The following is a 20,778-nucleotide window of genomic DNA, read 5'->3' on the forward strand; positions in this document are numbered from 1 at the left end:
GGGCAGGGTTGGGGGGGGGGAACCCTAACAAAAAATGACTTGAAAGAAGACACACTCTAAACTTACTTCTTAGTTTACTCTTGGTTGTCTTTTTTCTACCTGGATATGGTGTTAGGGATTTCCATTTTTGGTTATTGATCCAAGACTGTTCACTGGTTTCAGAGCTTGAACTGTGATCATTTTCCAAGAAGATATGTTTCCTATAATTAAACTTTTACAAGTACATATGAAGTCTTAACAGTCTGTTAGTGCCATTTATGTACAGTTAAATTTTACTACAGAGTTGAGGAAATGTCAGACTAACTCCTCCCCAGAGGACTGGGGTCTCCTGCATAAAAAGGTATAGAAATATGGAGGAGGGACAAAAAGAAATAATTCTTCATTGGTCAGTTCTCAACCAAACTGTTGTTTTAAATTATGGGAAACCTTCTCTAATCAAATACTTGGAATTGAAATTATGGTAGGTAACTTTTATGAGCCTGTATGAATATGATCCAACTTCAAAATACTAGTATAAATGACAAGTAGTACAAAAGTATTTCTATGTGGACTTTCTTATCCACATCTTGAAATAAATCATAGGTCATTTCCACTTAAGCCTTAGAGCACTTTGAAATTGAACCTAGATTATGAAGATCAAAGCCTTAGGGCAAGCTTATTTTCTTCTGTGAATCATCAGACTATACTTTCATATGTCAACATTTTAGAAATCTTTTGTTTGGGGATTAGTTTTTATAAGTGCTGAGACAAACAAATGCTTATGTTTGTGTTGAATATCCACTTATTTTATCTAGCAAAAGCATTTTCTATCTGCTTACCCCTCCAGGGGAGTTCATTCCTTAGAAATAGCAAGCCTCTCTAGGGTTCCACCAGAAAATAATATAGAGAATTTGCATTTCAGGCTGTTGAGGATTCTTATGAATCCAAGCACAGTACATGGTGACAGAGGGGCTCACTGTGGAGGTGTAAACTTGTGCAAACAGGAAAAAAAATAACATGAGCTCAGGGTGAACCACTTTTCAGCTGACTCGCACCATCGATTCTTTTTAGCTTAACTCTCAGTTGCTGGTAGGCCTCTAACCCTATTAACTAACTAACTTTTTTTTTTCAATAAAAAATATCAGGCGTTAGTCTCAAATCAGGTGTTAGTTAGTTCAACAGAAATTGTTCCTTTAGTTGAATTAATGTGAGCCTTTCCCATTAACTCAATTTCCACATGAAAATTAAATGACTCCTTTTTAAAACGAAGTTATGATAAAGTTGAGAAAGATCGATGACAAATTATAAGGATGGCATGCAAGCTAAGAATTAGCAAGTACTGCTATCAAACACTGAACGTTAGTCCGTTACCGACATCTGTTTTTCTTGCCTTCTGTCACCCTTGGAAGCAGAATGTGCCCTGAAAACAAAATGTGTCTCATTACTAAAACAGGTACCAGTGTTTTCTTCTTCCATACTTCTTAGTCTTAACTATGCTTTATCTCCCTCTCTTTCTTTTTTGCCTCCAGGGTTATTGCTGGGGCTGGCTGCCAGTACTACAAATCAGGACTATGAATCCACTGCTCCTGCACTCTCCCTCCCCACCTTTTTTTTTCTTGTTGCCCTTGCTTTTTTATCATTGTCGTGGTTATTATTGTTGTTGTTATTGCTGTCGTTGGATAGGCCAGAAAGAAATGGAGAGAGGAGGGGAGACAGAGAGGGGGAGAGAAAGAGAGACACCTGCAGACCTGCTTCACCGCCTGTGAAGTGACTCCCCTGCAGGTGGGAAGCTGGGGGGCTCGAACCGGGATCCCTACGCTGGTCCTTGCATTTCGCGCCACCCGTGCTTAACCTGCTGCGCTACCACCCGACTCTCAGCCTTTTTTTTTTTTCCCGATTCTTTTTTAATAGGATAGAGAAATTGAGAGAGGAAAGGAAGAAAGAGAGGGAGAGCGAAAGACAGAGAGAGACCTGCAGACCTGCTTCACCACTTGTGAAGCAACTCCCCTGCAGGTGGGGAAGTAAGGAGCCAAGCCAGGGGGCTTGAACCAAAATCCTTGTGCGGGTCCTTGCTTAGTACTATGTACGCAGAAACTAGTGCGCCACCACTGGTCACCCTTAACTCTTCTCTCAGGTGTGCTCTGCTGTAAGACCAGCACATGGTTGGGGCTGGGGGGAGCGACCCACGACACTCATATCCATAGGGATCACTAGAGCTTCACGAAGCAACAACTGCTATTTCATTCATATGAGACATACAGATACGCCAAATAAACACTCATTAAAAAATAAATGACTGGAACCTTGTTGGTATACATGAGACCCTTTCTGTTTCATTTGGTTTAAATCCCCCCTGCTTAACACTATTCTATTTACATAACCACTTCATTCTATTTACTGTTAACAAGTTCCACCCTCCCTCCAGGGCATTTGTAGTTCAGTGATAGGATTCTCGCCTAATCTGCCCCCTCCTTGTCACACTCTGATTTTTACCAGTCACTTTTCTCTCCACCCTCTCTATGTCACATCCTGTTTCCACCCTACTTGGCAAGTATATATAGACAGCATTGTGAGTTTTACTTTACCTTGAGTTTAGCTTAGCTCGTCTTAGATTGTGCTGCATCCTGCATGAATAAAGAGATACTGCCTACAGCTCAACCATGAATCCCTGGTCATCTGTTACCCGCCCGTGAAGCTAGCCTGGCGAAAACAACCTAACCCATCGAAAACAACAGAACCTGAAAACACCTAGAATTGCCAAAACCATCTTAAGGAAAAGAAACAGAAATGGAGGCATTACACTCCCAGACCTTAAACTATATTATAAAGCCATCATCATCAAAACAGCATGGTACTGGAACAAAAATAGGCACACAGAGCAGTGGAACAGAATTGAAAGCCCAGAAGTAAATCCCAACACCTATGGGCATCTAATCTTTGATAAGGGGGCCCAAAGTATTAAATGGAAAAAGGAGGCTCTCTTCAATAAATGGTGCTGGGAAAACTGGGTTGAAACATGCAGAAGAATGAAATTGAACCACTTTATCTCACCAGAAACAAAAATCAACTCCAAATGGATCAAAGACCTAGATGTCAGACCAGAAACAATCAAATACTTAGAGGAAAACATTGGTAAAACACTTTCCCACATACACCTCAAGGACATCTTTGATGAATCAAACCCAATTGCAAGGAAGACCAAAGCAGAAACAAACCAATGGGACTACATCAAATTGAAAAGCTTCTGCACATCCAAAGAAACTATTAAACAAACAGAAAGACCCCTCACAGAATGGGAGAAGATCTTCACATGCCAGACATCAGACAAGAAACTAATCACCAAAATATATAAAGAGCTCAGCAAACTTAGCCGCAAAAAAGCAAATGACCCCATCCAAAAATGGGCAGAGGAAATGAACAAAACATTCACCACAGAGGAGATCCAAAAGGCTAACAAACATATGAAAAACTGCTCTAGGTCACTGATTGTCAGAGAAATGCAAATTAAGACAACACTAAGATACCACCTCACTCCTGTAAGAATGGCATACATTAAAAAGGACAGCAGCAACAAATGCTGGAGAGGATGTGGGGACAGAGGAACCCTTTTACATTGCTGGTGGGAATGTAAATTGGTATAGCCTCTGTGGAGAGCAGTCTGGAAAACTCTCAGAAGGCTAGACATGGACCTTCCATATGACCCAATAATTCCTCTCCTGGGGTTTTACCCCAAGGACTCCATAACACCCAACCAAAAAGAGGTGTGTACTCCTATGTTCATAGCAGCACAATTCATAATAGCTAAAACCTGGAAGCAACCCAGGTGCCCAACACCAGATGAGTGGCTGAGAAAGCTGTGGTATATATACACAATGGAATACTATGCAGCTATCAAGAACAATGAACCCACCTTCTCTGACCCATCTTGGACAGAGCTAGAAGGAATTATGTTAAGTGAACTAAGTCAGAAAGATAAAGATGAGTATGGGATGATCCCACTCATCAACAGAAGCTGACTTAGAAGACCTGAAAGGGAAACTAAAAGCAGGACCTGATCAAATTGTAAGTAGGGCACCAAAGTAAAAACCCAGTGGTGAGGGGTAGACATGTAGCTTCCTGGGCCAGTGGGGGGTGGGAGTGGGCGGGAGGGATGGGTCACAGTCCTTTGGTGGTGGGAATGGTGTTTATGTACACTCCTAGCAAAATGTAGACATATAAATCAGTAGTTAATTAATATGAGGGGGGGAAATCAATTGTATGTCTCAAAGTTTCTCAAAAGACAAACTGAATCTTTTTAATATATAGGCTATGTATTTGATATGCGGACTCTCTCAAAAGCCTAGACCAAGTAGATTAGAAGCTTCCAATAGCACAGCTATATACAAGATACTGGGTACTGTACAGCAAACCATAACAAAGGGACTTTTCAAAGTTAACCCAATTAACAAATAATGTGATGATAATATTAAATATTGATTGTCTTTTTGAACCCTAAGACAGCAGGAACCTCACATCTTCACTATAGAGCCCCTACTTCCCCCAGTCCTGGAACCCTTGGATAGGGCCCACTTTCCCGTATGCATCTCCCAATCCAAACCAAATAATATTGCATCTGCTGATCACAACCTAACCAAAGCAACGATTGCCACCTCAACATGCTTCACCTGAGACTGTGTCCAGAGACTTCACGTGTGGAATGACAACCCTTCAGCTTCATTACTCGGGTGAGACCTTTCCTTTAATAGTACACTCTAATTTCATCTCAGGTAGTTCACTTTCCAACAAAGTCCCATAACCTAGATATACACCAGTTTCTGTGAGAGAGAGCTTATGTGCACACGTATCCATAAACTACTGCAAAATATATACTTGAAAACAGGATTACACTAGAGTTTGCAGTGAGTACCTCCCTAACACTTCCTCTCCACTATTCCAAGCTTGGGATCCATGATTGCTCAACAAATTGTTTGGCTTCATATGTTAACTCTCTTTTCAATCACCAGGTTCCAGATGCCACCAGGATGCTGGCTAGGCTTCCCTGGATTGAAGACCCCACCAATGTGTCCTGGAGCTCAGCTTCCCCAGAGACACACCCTACTAGGGAAAGAGAGAGGCAGACTGGGGGTATGGACCGACCAGTCAACGCCCATGTTCAGCGGGGAAGCAATTACAGAAGCCAGACCTTCTACCTTCTGCAACCCTCAATGACCCTGGGTCCATGCTCCCAGAGGGCTAGAGAATGGGAAAGCTACCATGGGAGGGGGTGGGTTATGGGGATTGGGTGGTGGGAATTGTGTGGAGTTGTACCCTCCTACCTTATGCTTTTGTTCACTAATCCTTTCTTAAATAAAAAAAAAAAAGAAAATAAATAATAAAAAATAAATGAAAATTTAGACTATATTAGACCAGTAAGTATTCATTTGGAGGCATGGAGGGACCAAAGTGAGTAAATCAATTCGAAGAGGACACTTATGTGCTGACCAATAGAAATGAACTTTCAGTGGTCCGGGAGGTAGCACAGTGGATAAACCATCAGACTCTCAAGCGTGAGGTCCTGAGTTCAATCACCAGCAGCACATGTACCAGGGTGATGCCTGGTTCTTTCTCTCTCCTCCTATATTTCTCATTGATAAATAAATTAAATCTTTTAAAAAAATGAAGTGAACTTATAGCTTAATATAGTATATACACACTTGAAACCTATACAATGTTATAATGCATGGTGACTTCACTAAGCATTTAAAAAGTACTGACAGACAATGCTACAATATGTAAGTACAAAGAGAAACGTATATAGAAAAACAGTAATACTTCAAAGAAGAAAACTCACACATGCAAATTTAAGTATATAGCTAATGAAACTAGAAAGGAAACAGTCAAAAATTAGGAGAATGATATGACAATTCAAAGAAGAAGAAGAAGAAGAAAAAAAAAAAGACAAGAACCAGCTCCTTGGATTTAAAAAAAGAAAAATCTTTAGACTCACATAAAGAAAACACACACACAAAATAAGAACCAGAACAAAGTTATCACAGATAATACGGAAAATATAAATGATCATAAAAGAGTATTATGAACACTGTAGAGTAACAAATTCTACAGTCTAGAAAGGACAAATTCTTAGAAATATACAACATCCTCAGCCTGAACCAGAGAGAAAACAGAAAATGTGAAAAGACCCAACATGAGTAAAGAAACTGAAACACTAGTTGAAGATCCCAAAAAAAGCAGAGCTCAGGACCAGATATTTTCAACAGTAAGTTCCATCAACTCTTCAATTCACCACCACCACCACACACACACACCCCCAAAAAAAGAAAGAAAAGAAAGAGAAAGGGAAAATTTTCAAACACATTTCATGAGGTCAACATTATCTTGATTCCTACCCAGGATAAGGCATTCATAAAAACAAAAAAACAAAGCCTGTAGAGGTGACACCATTAATAGGGCAGAATGAGCAGCTACCAGCAATCCTTCCTGTTAAAGCACTGCCAACTAAGTCTGAGAGACACTCAACAGTTTGCCAACTAAATTTCCCTGAGGGGGCCATCGGGCATCTGAATTCTGAATGTGGATGGGTAAGGGGCTTATAGCTGTGATTGAACTGATAGACAGGAAACATCTTGTGGCCCTGGTTGTGATTATATATATATATTGGCTCACAAGACCAGAGCAAGGGGGAAGGAAACAGACTGAAGATTCATACATCTACACCAGCAAGCCTCACAGCATAGGTGAATGATAACATTGCCTGTCAAGACTACTGGTTGAAAAAACTTACTGGAGCCCAGGCCAGGTGGTCTTGGCTGGTGATAATGTAGGGAACTGAATGTTCCCTCTCCCTCCACTCCCCCCTCCCCCCACGGCCACACCACACTTGACAATGTGAATCAAGTCAGACAGAAGTAAAATCTGCTCTTGCTCATAAGACCTGGGGCCTGAATGTTACCGGAGGCACAGACTTGTGCCCGGAGGAGGGTTTGATGGAGTCACAAATTGAGGAGAAGAAGCATGAGACTCTTTGCTTGCTTTATCACACTCCCCAAAACTTGACTTCCAAGTCTTCTAGCCTTTATCCTGCTTAACAAATCCAAACCTATAACTGCAGCACCACCTACTGGCCAATCCAAGGAAGCAACACAATTTCCCAAACTAAAATCTTTCTCCCCAAATGATTCAAAACCACAAGTTAGACAAATTGAAAGAATAATCTAGAGGGATCAAATTTAAAGACTAAGAATTTAAGGATCTAGCAAAAAAAAATTAGGTTAACTTTCATGGAGAAACTTGAGGGATTGTGATCATTTCAATTAAACACAGAAAGGCAAGTTCACATTCCCAGAAAGTACTTTTTCAAAAATGAAAGATATCCCTCAAAGAGATTGTGGAGATCCAGAAAGTGGCTTAGAAACAGAGTGCATGTACGAAACCTTGAATGTGTTACCTCTGGCAACACATTTTTTAAAAAGCATTTGAAGCTATAAAAAATGTGAGATTCTGTGGTCCAGGAGGCGGCACGGTGAATAATGCACTGGATTTTCAACTGGATTTTCCTGAGTTCAACCCTTGGCAGAACATGTACCAGAGTGATATCTTGTTCTTTCTCTCTCTCTCTCTCTCTCTCTCCTATTTTTCTCATGAATAAATTCTTTTTAAAAAAGCGAGATTCTGGATATGAAGACTACAGCAAAGGGAGTGTAGACTAACTACCACCGAAAGTGTAGTAAGAAGGCTTGACTTCCCAAGGGAAATAAAGCAGTGAAAACGTCTTAAGCTTAAGAGTGGAGAGAAGATTTAAGAAAAAAAAATAGCATATGAGGATTATCAGGCACTCCATTCGAAGAAGGAATATTCAGGTGAGGGCTACCCCACAAGAAGAGAAGAAGGGAAAAGAGCACAGCACTTATTAATATAAATTCCCAGGCTTAATGGACACCTAGAAAGTTGACAGGGCTCCAAAATGTCTAAATGGAAAAAGATGTAGAGTTGGAGAGTTATTCAAGCCAATGATAAAACAGTAACAGTAAGTTAGAAGTGGCAGTATCAATGGCTGGGTGGTAGCACACCAGGTTAAGTGCATATAGTGAGCAGTGCAAGAACCTGCACAAGTATCTCTGTTTGAGGCCCTGGCTCCCCAGCTGCAGGGGGGTAGCTTCGCAAGAGGGCAAAACAGGTCTGCAGGTGTCTTTCTCTTTTCCCTACCTCTCAATTTCTCTGTCCTATGCAGCAACAATAACAAAAACAATGGGGGAAAAAATATGGCCACCAGGAGCGATAACCCTGGAGGCAAAAAAAAAAAAAAGTCAGTATCAAAATGGCTTAATAAGGAGAATTAGTGCCCATCCCCAGATGACCCAGAGGCCCAACAAATCTACAACTGAATATGAATTAATCCACCCAGAAGCAAGCCTGAAATCTGAAGAGCTTCCAAAAAAAATAATAAAACTACAACACAGCTATATACAAGATGCTGGGTACTATACCCCAAACCCTATCAAAGAGACTTTCCAAAGTTAACCCTATCACCAAATAATGTGATGATAACAATTACTATCCATTGTCTTCTTAAACCCTAAGACAGCAGGAACCTCACATTTCCACTATAGAGCCTATATTTCCCCCAGTCCTGGAACCTTAGGGTGGGGCCCACTTTTCTGCATGCTGCTCTCAATTCAAATCAAATAATATTGCATCCGCGGATCACAACCTAATCAACACAACGAGTGCCACCCCAGCATGCTTCACTTCAGACTATGACCAGAGACTTCAGGTGTGGAATGACAACCCTTCAGCTTCATCACTCGGGTGAGACCTTTCCTTTCATAGTATTCTCTAATTCCATTCCAGGTGTTCCACTCCCCAATAAAGTCCCCAAACCTAGATATAGTCCAGGTCCCCTGAGATAGAGCATAAATTCACCTGTGCCCATAAACTAGGGGAAAAATATATACCTGAAAGCAGAAGTGCATATGAGCATGCAGGGAATACCCCCAACACTTCATCTGCACTATTCCAGTCTTTAGGTTCATGATTGTTCAATAATTTGTTTGGCTTTGTATGTTAACTCTCTTTTCAGCCACCAGGTTCCGGATGCTGACCAGACTTCCCTGGACAGACGACCCCATCAATGTGTACTGGAGCGCCACTTCCCCAGAGCCCCACCCTACTAGGGAAAGAGAGAGACAGACTGGGAGTATGGATCGACCAGTCAACGCCCACGTTCAGCGGGGAAGCAATTACAGAAGCCAGATCTACCACCCTCTGCAACCCACAATGACCCTGGATCCATACTCCCAGAGAGAGAGAGAATGGGAAGGCTATCAGGGGAGGGGGTGGGATGCGGAGATCGGGTTATGGGAATTGAACCCCTCTTATTCTATGGTTTTGTTAATGTCTCCTTTCTTAAATAAATTTTTTAAAATTAAAAAAAAAGACTAAAACACTCAACAGGAGAGAAAGGTGCCCTCACTAAGAAAGCAACTTTACCCCAGGCACAGCTGGAACCTCGCCTCTCCACAGCTCTGGCCCACTAGGGAAAGATAGAAATGGGCTGGGGGGTATGGATTGACCTGTCAACACCTATGTCCAGCAGAGAAGCAATTACATAAGTCATAAGTCCTACCACAGTGTAGGCACCCCCAAAACAACCTTGATCTGTACTCCCAGCACAGGAGAAGTGATAGGATGAAGATAAGAGGACTCTGCACTCCAACTCTATCAGCACCCAGAGAGAGAGAAGGAGAGGGACATATGGAGGTAGTAATGTTGTCATGAGTGGCTTGGAGGGGAAGAGAGGATTAGATCAGGAAGAAAAATGGGGCAATTTTGTATAAATGTAGACAGTTGTAGAAATGATGGCCGACCCATGTGGTGGCTTGCTGAAAATTCAGAACCCTGGTGGTGGGAATGGAGTAGATTTATACCCCTGTTGACATGTAATTTTGTAAATCAATATTAAATCACTAATAAAATTTTTAAAAAGAAAAATAAATATGTAAAGTAAAAAAAAAAGGGGGTAAGGGAAGAATGAAAGAAAGGAAGAAAACCTGGGCTATAAATTTCCCAGATGCAAGAAGGGGAAACACAACAATCAATGCACTTATGCAGAGTAATCTACAGAACTTACTGGGTCTGAAAACCACTTACTTTGATTTTTCATATAATGTGGGAGTCTGAATTTTTACTGATGATTCTTGTAAATCTGAAGAATCCGAGCCTTCGCTTTCTGAAGTCTTTCCTAATCATGAAAAGCAAAAGCAAAGACTGTTAAATTTCTCAAATAAATATTCTGATATACCACTAAAATCCTGTTTAATATGGTTTAAATTAACTGACCTCTGTGTGTCTCTTTCAGTTCCAATTCTTCAGGTGAACGATCAGCTGTATTTACTTGCTGTAAAAAAATATGTATCTCTATTAATTTTTATCTAAATGTTAGCACTTTTGAAGCTTCTCTTAATTTTTTTATTATTGATGTAATTCTGAATGACAATTCTGTTAGATAAGAGGGGGTACAATTCCACACAATTCCCACCAACAGAGTTCTACTTCCCAACCCTCTCCATTGGAAGCTTTCCTATTCTTTATCCCTCTGGAATTATGGACCCAGGATCATTATAGGATACAAAAGGTGGGAGGTCTGGCTTCTGTAATTGCTTCTCTATTGAACATGGGTGTTGATTCTATACAATTTGATCTATACTCACAGCCTGTTTCTTTCTTTCTCTAGTGGGGCAAGGCTCTGGTGAGGGGTGGGGTTCCAGGACACACTGGTGAGGTCGCCTGCCCATGGAAGTCTCACATACAAAGAAAGCATTCCTACTGCCTGCTAGGATACTAGCTTGTTACTCAGCAGGCCTAGTTCCAAGGGACTATTGCAAAAATACCTAATACATACTGTTTAGGGGAAGGAGATGACCAGAGGGTCCTGGGCCCCAGTTCTATCTGGAACTTTTGTTTTTGCCCCCATCATGAGAGGGAATTTGGAGAACACCCAAGGGTACACCTTTAGTTAATCCTTCTCTCCACCATTACTGGTCACTTCCATCAGGAACAATATCATAAGCCCTTTTGCTGGTCTTCCCCTCTCTATAAAGCAGCAATAGTAGAGACTACCCCAGTCTCTGAAGGGAGGCTAAGTCATCCTGCCCTGCCACTTGAGGAAGACTGGTCCTGAAATGAGAGCAGCCTGTAATGCCTGTAATGTTCCCAACTATGACCATGAACTGCAAGCTCAGATCGACAGGGACTCAGAGGTTACACAGGCTCCTGTGCTAAATTACACACACACACACACACACACACACACACACACACACACACACACACACACACACACACACTCCTGGGTTAAATGGATGGGGTAAACAGTTAATTTTATTCAGTGATCTTTTTCAAGAATGGGAGTTACTCTGTATCCTAATCCAACTCTCTAGCCCTCTTCTCTACTCTGACATCAGATTCTTAGACAATATTTTTGCCCAGCTCCATGTTAGCTATCAAACTAAAGCAAAAATTATCACAGTGTAGGCTCCTAAGAACATACCTAAAATGGACTTCCTAACTTCTTTCCACCCTAAGATCCCTATTTTCATCTGCTCTGTTCCTACTTTTTGTTTCTAGTACATTAATTATTTTGTCCTGCTTTATATCTTATCACCTTTCAGTCACCAAGTTGCAGATGCTAACATGATTCCATCCTGACTTCCCTGGGCAGACAACCTCAACCAATGTGTCCTGGAACCTCACACCTTTTCAGAGCCCTACTAGGCAAAGATAGAAATAAGCTGGGGTATGGATCAACCTGCCAGTGACCATGTCCATCAGATAAGCAATTATAGAAGCCAGAACTCCCACCATCTGCACCTTCAAAATATTTTTGATCCATACTCTCAGTGGGGTAGAAGTGATAGGGGGTAAGATGACCAGAGGGCTCTGAACTCCAACTCCATTAGGACCCAGAAAGAGAAGAGGACAATGAGAGGGACATTTGGATATAGTAATAGGTGTGTGACTTGGAAGAGAAGGAAGATATAAGGAAAAGATGAGATCTTAGAAAAAATTCCAAATATATACAAATATTGACATAGTTGTAGAATTAATAGTTAACCCATATCTGCAACCTTAGGAGAACTGCTGTAGCTTACAATGGAGGGGTTGGGGATGCAGAAATCTGGTGATGAGGAACAATGTGGAGTTATACCCCTGATATCCTGCAAATCTTCTAAATCAATATTAAATCATGAATAAAAACAAAACGTAAGATAGAACACCCAAGGTCAGGCTATTTCCCTTACCTGACAGGGAAAAGGGAAAAGTTTGCCAGGAAGTTGTACCAGGTGTAGGGATGGCTTAGGAAGGAAGTGAAGGTAGGACCTTGGAAGTGCATAGAAAAGGCCAGCTTTGAGTCTGGCGATAGCGCAGTGGGTTAAGCACACATGACACAAAGTGCAAGGACCGGCATAAGGATCCCCATCAAGCCCCCCGTCTCCCCACCTGCAGAGGAGTCCCTTCACAGGTGGTGATGCAGGTCTACAGGTGTCTATCTTTCTCTCCCCCTCTCTCTCTTCCCCTCCTCTCTCCATTTCTCTGTCCTGTCTAACAACGACAGCATCAATAACGACTGTCGTAACAATAAAAAACAACAATGGCAACAAAAAAGAAAATAAATAAATATTAAAAATTAAAAAGAGACCAGCTTCACTACAATTTGGCATTTTGCCCAAACATCTCTCTCTGTGCCTCATGTTTTCACTTCTCTTGCATAAAAGCTTAAATGCTTGAAATCATGCTCTTCTGCCCAATTTGTCGAGTTTAGCATAATGAGCCAGACATCATAAGAGAGAGACTCCTTAGCTTCTTTCTCCCTCAACATACCCTGAGGTGATTTGCCACTATCAAAAACAGATCATCTGTCACTGAGGGAAATATCAGGGGAGATTTATGTCTTCTGTGGCATAAGAATTGCTAGGATAAAAGTGCCCAATTTCCCAGGGAAACTTTTCTGCCAAGAGCCATTTGGATATTCGTAACATTATTTGTGGGTCACATAAAATTGACTCATTGAAGGGGCTGTAGAGATAGCATAGTGGCTACGCAAAGAGACTTTCATGCCTGAGGCTCTGAGTGGTCCTGACACCACCATTAGCCAGAGCTCAGTAGTACTCTGGTAATAAATAAATAAGATAATAACAATTATAATAATAATAAAATTATCAGCTTGAAATATTGCACTTAATGTTACTATAAAAAAAAACTTCCTAGATATATTGAATTTCAGGTCCCGCCTGTAGCTGTTTTGGTAGGGCCAGGTGAAATAAATAATACAGGCTGTAGGCCATTATTCCCCCAACTTTGATCTAGACAAATAATTTGGGGGAGAATGAGGCACAGCCAATCAGGTCTCACAGGCCTGAGAGAGACCACAACTGTGACAGGCAAAAATAATGGCGGCGGGGTGGGGTTCAAGAGACATAGACGATTTCATCAGGAGAAAATTAACAATCCGAGAAACGTGGATACAGCTCAGAATACCTCATCCTGAGCTCCCAAAACTCACGTTAAATTCATTGAGGTCACTTAAGGAGAGAGTTATCAGGCAGCGGTCATATCCAGCACCCCTTGACTCTGCTAACTCAGTGGCTTCCTCTGCCTCACCTGTACACAGTAAGAAAAGAGTGATAAGGAGGCTCACTCAACAAGGCACACTCCAACTGCCAGTTCTGGAATCCATACTATACGGGCATAACCATCTTTGCATAATGAAGAAGCCTACTGGCACTTAGGGAAGTCTAACAGCCTTGAAATGCAACTCCTAAGCAGAAAGACCGGGGCTGTGCAGGGCAGGTTTATGGAAAGGGCAGGTTTATGGAAAGGGAAGGTTTATGGAAAGAGCAGCTCATTAAACCTCATCTACCTGCCCCCTGCCTCCACCATCACATCCTATCTTTGTCACTTCCAGCTGGCCCTCTGCAGGTGGGGACGAGGGGCTTGAATCTAGGCCCTTGCTCATGGTAACTTGTGCATTCAACCAGATGCATCACTGCCCAGCCCCTATAAGTTAGCACAGGAGGAGCAATTTAAGGAAGTGTTGGATGTTAAGTCATTGTCTAATTAAAAATAATTCAAACATTTTAAAAGGTCAAATTTTGTGTCCTAATATACCTGTCTCTTTTTCACAGTTGGTAGGAACCTTGGTTTGACCATTCTCAAATTTCATTAAATGCTCTGAGGACATTTCTGTCTGGTCAGGCAACATCTGAAAGGTAAGTCAAAAGTCATTAAATTTAAAAAGGTTTCAGAAAAATTTTAGACTCAGATGCTAGTACTCAGGTAAATTACCAGTCTGAAGCTGGTTCTCTTTGAAAGGATCACTTTACTATTTCCAGCCTCCATGTCCCATAACTTCCTGCAGAACCAACATGGATTAACATCCTTGCTCACAGTTTCTGTATCTGAGTCTCTTCCCTCTGACCTAACCCCCTTGTCAATGTCTATCCCTACTCACTTGGAAGTTTGGTGCTCCCCCAGTTCCAACCCCACTCTCCTACAACATTATTTTGTGTGTATGAAATGTGAAGATACAATTTTGATGCTTTTCACAAGTAAAGGAAAGACTATGGTATCTTTGCTTCATTTGTAAAAATGGAGTTACTTCTTGGTAAGTGATTGATTTTTTAAATTGTCATGATAGAGTTGGAGAGAAATTGAGAGGGGTGGGGGATATAAAAATGGAGAGAGAGAAAGGGAGGGGGAGGGAGGGAGGGAGGGAGGGAGGAAGGGAGGGGGGGAGAGAGAGAGAGAGAGAGAGAGAGAGAGAGAGAGACTCATGAAGCTTCCCTGTTGCAGGTGGGACTGACTGAGGACTTGAAAGAGACTTCTTCCCCCAGCTATGTGGCCTGTTAATTCAGATCCATGTTGGCCATTGTCAGTATTTTAAAAAATTTTTATTTATAAAAAAAAAAAAAAAAGGAAACACTGACAAAACTATAGGATAAGAGGGGTACAACTCCACACAATTCCCACCACCAGAACTCCGCATCCCATCCCCTCCCCTCCCCTGATAGCTTTCCTACTCTTTATCCCTTTGGGAGTATGGGGTCATTATGGGGTACAGAAGGTGGAAAGTCTGGCTTCTGTAATTGCTTCCCCACTTAACATGGGTGTTGACAGGTTGATCTATACTCCCAGCTTCTCTCTCTCTTTCCCTATTGGGGCCGGGCTCTGGGGAAGTGGGGCTCCAGGACAGACTGATAGGGTCATCTGCCCAGGGAGGTCTGAGTGGCATCATGGTAGCATCTGGAACCTGATGGGTGAAAAGAGTTAACATATAAAGCCAAACAAATTGTTGACTAATCATAAACCTAAAGGCTGGAATATTTCAGATGAATATTTGGGGTCTCCATTTTGGAGACAGCTAGTAAGCCTATTTTAATTATATTCCATAAGGCCCATGACTGTACTAGTTTTTGCCTGAGCCTGACCTCTGATATGCAGGTGGACCCAGGTTATTGTTTGGGGAGATGATGTCAGGGCTGGAAAATGGACCAGAAAGTTGTATCAGGGAAGAGAGTAGCTCCCAAATATGGGAAAGGTGTATAAATATTGTTGACTGTAGACCTCATCTATTTGATCTGGGGCCCATATTCAGCTTAGGAACCTATGTAACCTCTGCATCCCTGTAAGTCTGAGCTCACATTCTGTGGTCATGAGTAGGAATGTTCCAAGCTGCCCCAATTTCAGGACCCATCTTCCTCAGTGGAAGATAGAGTATGTTGTTCAGCCTCCCTTCAAGAGGATGGAACATTCTCTACTGTTGGTGATCCACATTGAGGGCAAGATCCTATGGGCACTGTCAGTCTTTTAAAGTATTATCTTGTTAACAGATTATTCTGACCCGCTACAGTCTATGTAGAAAAGAGAACCTTACTCTTGCATATAAGTGGGAAACATGAAAATCAGCAAGATATAGACCACAAAAGGGGGCTGGGTGGTGGTGCACCTGGCTGAGCTCACATGTTACAATGCACAATGACCTGGGGTCAAGCCCCTAGTCCCCACCTCCAAGAGGAAAGCTTCAGGAATGGTGAAGCTGTACTGCAGGTGTCTCTCTCTCCCTCTCTGTCTCCTCTTTTCCTTTGGCTGTCTCTATCTAATAAATAAGTAAAGATAATAAAGCTTTAAATGTTTTAAAAGAAAAGTCAGACCTCAACAGTTAAGGAGAGCTTCAGACCTTTTCCACAACATAAAACCAGTAGACAGAATTTACATAAAACTTCCTATTTTCTAGGAGTCCCCAGGTCCTCATGGGACTGAAGGGGAAGAAAGACCAAGTAATTTACAGTGAGGTTCCTCAGGATTCAGGAAAGATGTGCCAAGGATAGATGAGGGATAGTAGCCTCATCAACAGTTCACAAAAAGGGGAATACAACGTTTCAGGGAATATTTGGGTTCCTTTTCATTAGGATAGTGATACAGGAATTACTAGGATTCGAACCAACACTCAACTCATCACACACTATTCAAAAGATCAAGTCTTCTTCTTGATCAAGTATTTGCATCCAAACCCAACAAAGGGGCCAGGAAATCGCTCCCTTGGTAGAGCATATGCCATACCCTGTGTTTGAGCTCAGGTATCACAAGAGAACCTGATGGATAGTGGAGTATTCCTGTCGTGTCTCTCTAAGAATGAAAAGAATTGGTCCCAGGAAGTTCTACTCAGTAAAGGTTTCACATGCTTGAGGATTCAAAGCCACATGAAAAAAAAAAAAATGAAGCCAACAAAGTAACTTAGAGACAGCAAAACACACCAAAACTATTTCCCAAATAAAATGAGCAAAACCTGTTTGTCTTCTCCGAAAGCACGAACAGAAGCCTGTGATATGTTAAATTGTAAGTCAAAATGGATTTCTACTTTCATCACTTCTCTATTACTGATCCTTATGGGCTTCTCCAGGTTAATAATCAGCCTCTTTTTCTTTGTAGTTTCTAGCAAGAAAATAAAATATGCAATGTTTATCAGTATAATCAAAGACTTTAAATTTCTGTAACTTTTAAATACTGCACAGGGACATATCAACTGTCCAGATTGTCTCCAATGTAAAGCTGAAAAGAAATCATAACAAAACTCCAGCACCTAGAGGTTAAAAATGATGATCAGTGCTTTGGTACTACTTTTATAGTACCTAGACTTCCAGAACTTTTTCATCTTGAAAACCTGAAACTATCTTCATAAAAAAATAACTCTTGATCCAGAGGTGAAATAGTTAGGTTATGTAGTTATCCTGTTTTTAATTTCCTGAAGAATTACTGTCATTTGTACAAGGAGAGGTAAGTAATTGACTCCTAAAGGCATAATGCCAGTGAGTCACTGTTGGGGCTAAGTGTAAGCTTGATTGAGCATAGGGAGAACTCCCCCCATCCTTGGATGGAGGTCTGAGAAGATACCCTCTTGGTTAGTCTCTCTCAACTGAGGTGAACAAAGGGGAGAAGCTCAGACTTAGTTCTTTCCTTCTTGACTCTCAGGCCCACAGAAACCCCAATACTTCTCCCCATTAACTGCAGGCCACATGGCCGCCTACTTTAAGATACTTACTCAAATTCATCTTACCTTCTGATCACAGAGGAGAACACAACTTATCACACACTCCATCATATACCTCAGACCCCAGACAAGAGAAATTCCAAACTATATGGCCTTTTGATATCCATCTTCTCTCTGTCTCACCCTACTGGTTTAACCCCTATGCTTCTCTCAGATACCTTTGGATAATTAAGTTGCTTGCATCATGGAGAATAACTGTCTTGTATCTCATCAATTCCTGTCATACCAGCCCCCTACCATAGGGGCAATCTGACCTTTAAGAAACCTGTAATTTCTGACATATTTCAATAATTCCCTTTGTTTGGTTTTCTATTTAACTCATGTCCACCTGCTAATAAACGAGATCTGAGCACGCTGCAGGTCTCCCCGGTGTCTTTACTTCGTGTCGTCCCTTGCACAAGCGAGAAAGAACCGGTCCGTTACCTTTCCCCTGGAGATCACCCCGGCAGAGACCCCGACAAGTCACCAACCCTATATACCTCCACCTTAGCCCAAGCACAATACTCCCTTATTTATTTATTTTTATTTACCACAGAGCAGCCCAGTTCTGGTTTATGGTGGTGCAGGGGATTCAACCTGGGACTCTGAAGCTTCAGGCATAAGAGTCTTTACATAATCATTATGCTATCTACCCCACCCACACAATACTCTTTTTTTAATATAAAATGTTATTTTTTAATTTTTTTCCCTTTTGCTGCCCTTGTTGTTTATCGTCGTTGTTATTGCTGTCGTTGGATAAGACAGAGATAAATAGAGAGAGGAGGGGAAGACAGAGAGGGAGAGAGAAAGACAGACACCTGCAGACCTGCTTCACCTCCTGTGAAGCAACTCCCCTGCAGGTGGGGAGCTGGGGGCTCGAACCCGGATCCTTATGTCGGTCCTTGTGCTTTGCGCCATGTATGCTTAACCTGCTGCTCCGACTCCCCACACAATACTCCTTAACCTCCCCTTTCAACCTCAAAGCATGGTCAAGATGTGCTCTAAAATTATCATAATGTATACCTATCTATAAACAAAATGAACATAACTAAATGTGGAGTAGTTTCAAATTGCCTTACCTATTATGCTGAAATTAGCCACTGCTTCTTTTGAAAGTCTTACTGGGTCCCACAGAACACTCTTAAGAAAAAAATCAAATTCATGAGAGCACATAATATAGGTTTTAATATGTCCAATGTCTAAAAATTAGGTCTACACACAAGTAAAATTTGAGTACCTCAGTATTAGCTATATAAAAAGTAATACTCTGACTTCCTTCGTTGAAATCAATCCAAAATTTTTCTAGTTTTTCGTCTGCTGGTTTTTTCATCTGTTAGATACAATTTCAGTATAAATCATACACATTAGTAGTATGCCAAAGGGTTGGATAAAATTTATTCCATTAAAATATAACTCCTACTTTTCCCAGAACACTACCCTAAAATAAAATGTTATCTTACTCATTTCTATAAATAAGGTACAAAATTTATAGAACTAATCCACTCCCTAAAAAAAAAAAAAAAACTGTTCATAACTATTTAGTAAGCTACCTAAGTGTGCCAATATGACTACCCACACAAGTTTTCTTTGCTGTAAAAGTCAAAGAAAATAGTTCTATGTTGAAGCAGTAACAAGTCATACTACATCTTGATGGAAGTTTCTAGACAGAGCAATTATAATCAAATATATGTAAATGATGACCTATCATGTAAATTATCAGCTATTAGAAACTCGAGATTCCAGATTATATTTAACTTACTATTTTCACATTAAAATATGGAGAGAGAGAGACTGAAACAGAGAGATTGATTCAAAGGTAGCATCTCCCACTATATCCCCCAACTTGCCATAGGTAACATCCCCTTGTTTCCTTACATGTTTTCAGACTACACTTTGGAAATTATCAAACTTGTATTACTCAACAATGAAACAGACACACTATTCTACCACTTGCCTTTCCTATACATAGTACTTCTTACACACTTTCCATCATTCATGCTGCTTTTTTAAGATGCTGACCATCTAGATGAAGTTTTTATTTCATCTTGGGGGATTAATGGTTTACAGTCAACAGTAAAATACAACAATTTCTACATACATAACACTTCCCAGTTTTCTACATAACAATTAAACCCCCACTAGGTTTGCCTCTACCATTATGTTCTAGGACCTAAACCCTCCCCATATCCCGACCCCCGAGTCTTTCACTTTGGTGTAAAACACCAACTCCAGTCCCAGTTCTGCTTTGTGTTTTCCCTTCTGTTCTTGTTTTTCAACTTCTGTCTATGAGTGAGATCATCCCATATTCATCATTCTCTTTCTGACTTATCTCACTTAACATGATTCCTTCAAGCTCCCTGGATGAGGATTTTACCCCACAGTGAGTAACTGGAAAATCAGTATAAACGCTGATGGGAAATTTAGAAGTCCTGGGAAGAAGAACCAGCAAGCACAGTCCAGGCAGCAGAAGAGAAAACTAGAGGTCAGGTGGTGGTGCACCTGGTTAAGTGCATGCATTACAGTGCACAAGGATTTGGATTCAAGTCCCTGGTCCCCCACCTGCAGGGGGGGAGATTCACAAGTGGTGAAACAGTGCTGCAGGTGTCTAATCTCCCCCTTCCCTCTCAAGATCTTTCCCTCTACAAGTAAAAAAATATATATGTTTTTTAAAAAAGGAAAAATAGAATTGACATACCTCATGCCCATCAGCAAAAGCAGCAATACATGGAAACGAATAGACCCTGCAAAATATTTCATGGTTAAAGAGTCTGATATATGAATGACTCCCATCACAATGGAGGAAGCACTGGTGCCATAGTATCTTTCCCTCTCTGTCTCTGTCTCTGCTTCTATGTATCTGAAAACATCAGCTGGAAATAATGAAGCCCAGTGACTACAAAAAATGGATATATATGAATGAATGAGCCACAAACATTATACAAATGCTTTACAAGTGAGCATCTGTATCCAGAGTTACATTCTAAGTTAAGTTTCTCTCTACAAAGTATAGAGGGGAATCCCAAAGTAGCAAATGGATGTATATTTTGGGGGAGATTTCACATCTCCATCTGGCAACCTAAAGAAGCCAAGTCTACCCAGATCTCAACCTAGTTACTCAGCAAGACTCCCAACAAAAGGGTACAACAAATTATCTTTTAATATGTATTTTTAATTTACTTATTTATTGGATAGAGAGCCAGAAATCCAGAGGAAAGGGG

At 41.1% G+C, this 20,778-nt stretch overlaps 1 protein-coding gene across 1 annotated transcript in view; it reads right to left on the reverse strand.

Moving 5' to 3' along the window:
• The window catches only part of SYCP2L (synaptonemal complex protein 2 like), a 46,348-nt gene that overhangs the window by 14,066 nt on the left and 11,504 nt on the right, over nt 1–20,778 (reverse strand). Inside the window, exons 8-17 of the mRNA XM_060190786.1 lie at nt 20,256–20,301; nt 18,798–18,890; nt 18,640–18,700; nt 16,820–16,965; nt 14,143–14,236; nt 13,538–13,635; nt 10,315–10,372; nt 10,126–10,216; nt 1,351–1,399; nt 67–211 (exon numbers count right to left, since the gene is read on the reverse strand). Of these exons, the coding sequence (XP_060046769.1) occupies nt 67–211; nt 1,351–1,399; nt 10,126–10,216; nt 10,315–10,372; nt 13,538–13,635; nt 14,143–14,236; nt 16,820–16,965; nt 18,640–18,700; nt 18,798–18,890; nt 20,256–20,301 (881 nt within the window). The remainder of the gene's footprint in view (nt 1–66; nt 212–1,350; nt 1,400–10,125; nt 10,217–10,314; nt 10,373–13,537; nt 13,636–14,142; nt 14,237–16,819; nt 16,966–18,639; nt 18,701–18,797; nt 18,891–20,255; nt 20,302–20,778) is intronic.

This window comes from Erinaceus europaeus, chromosome 4 (assembly GCF_950295315.1).
Source record: "Erinaceus europaeus chromosome 4, mEriEur2.1, whole genome shotgun sequence".
Classification (NCBI taxonomy): Eukaryota; Metazoa; Chordata; class Mammalia; order Eulipotyphla; family Erinaceidae; genus Erinaceus; species Erinaceus europaeus.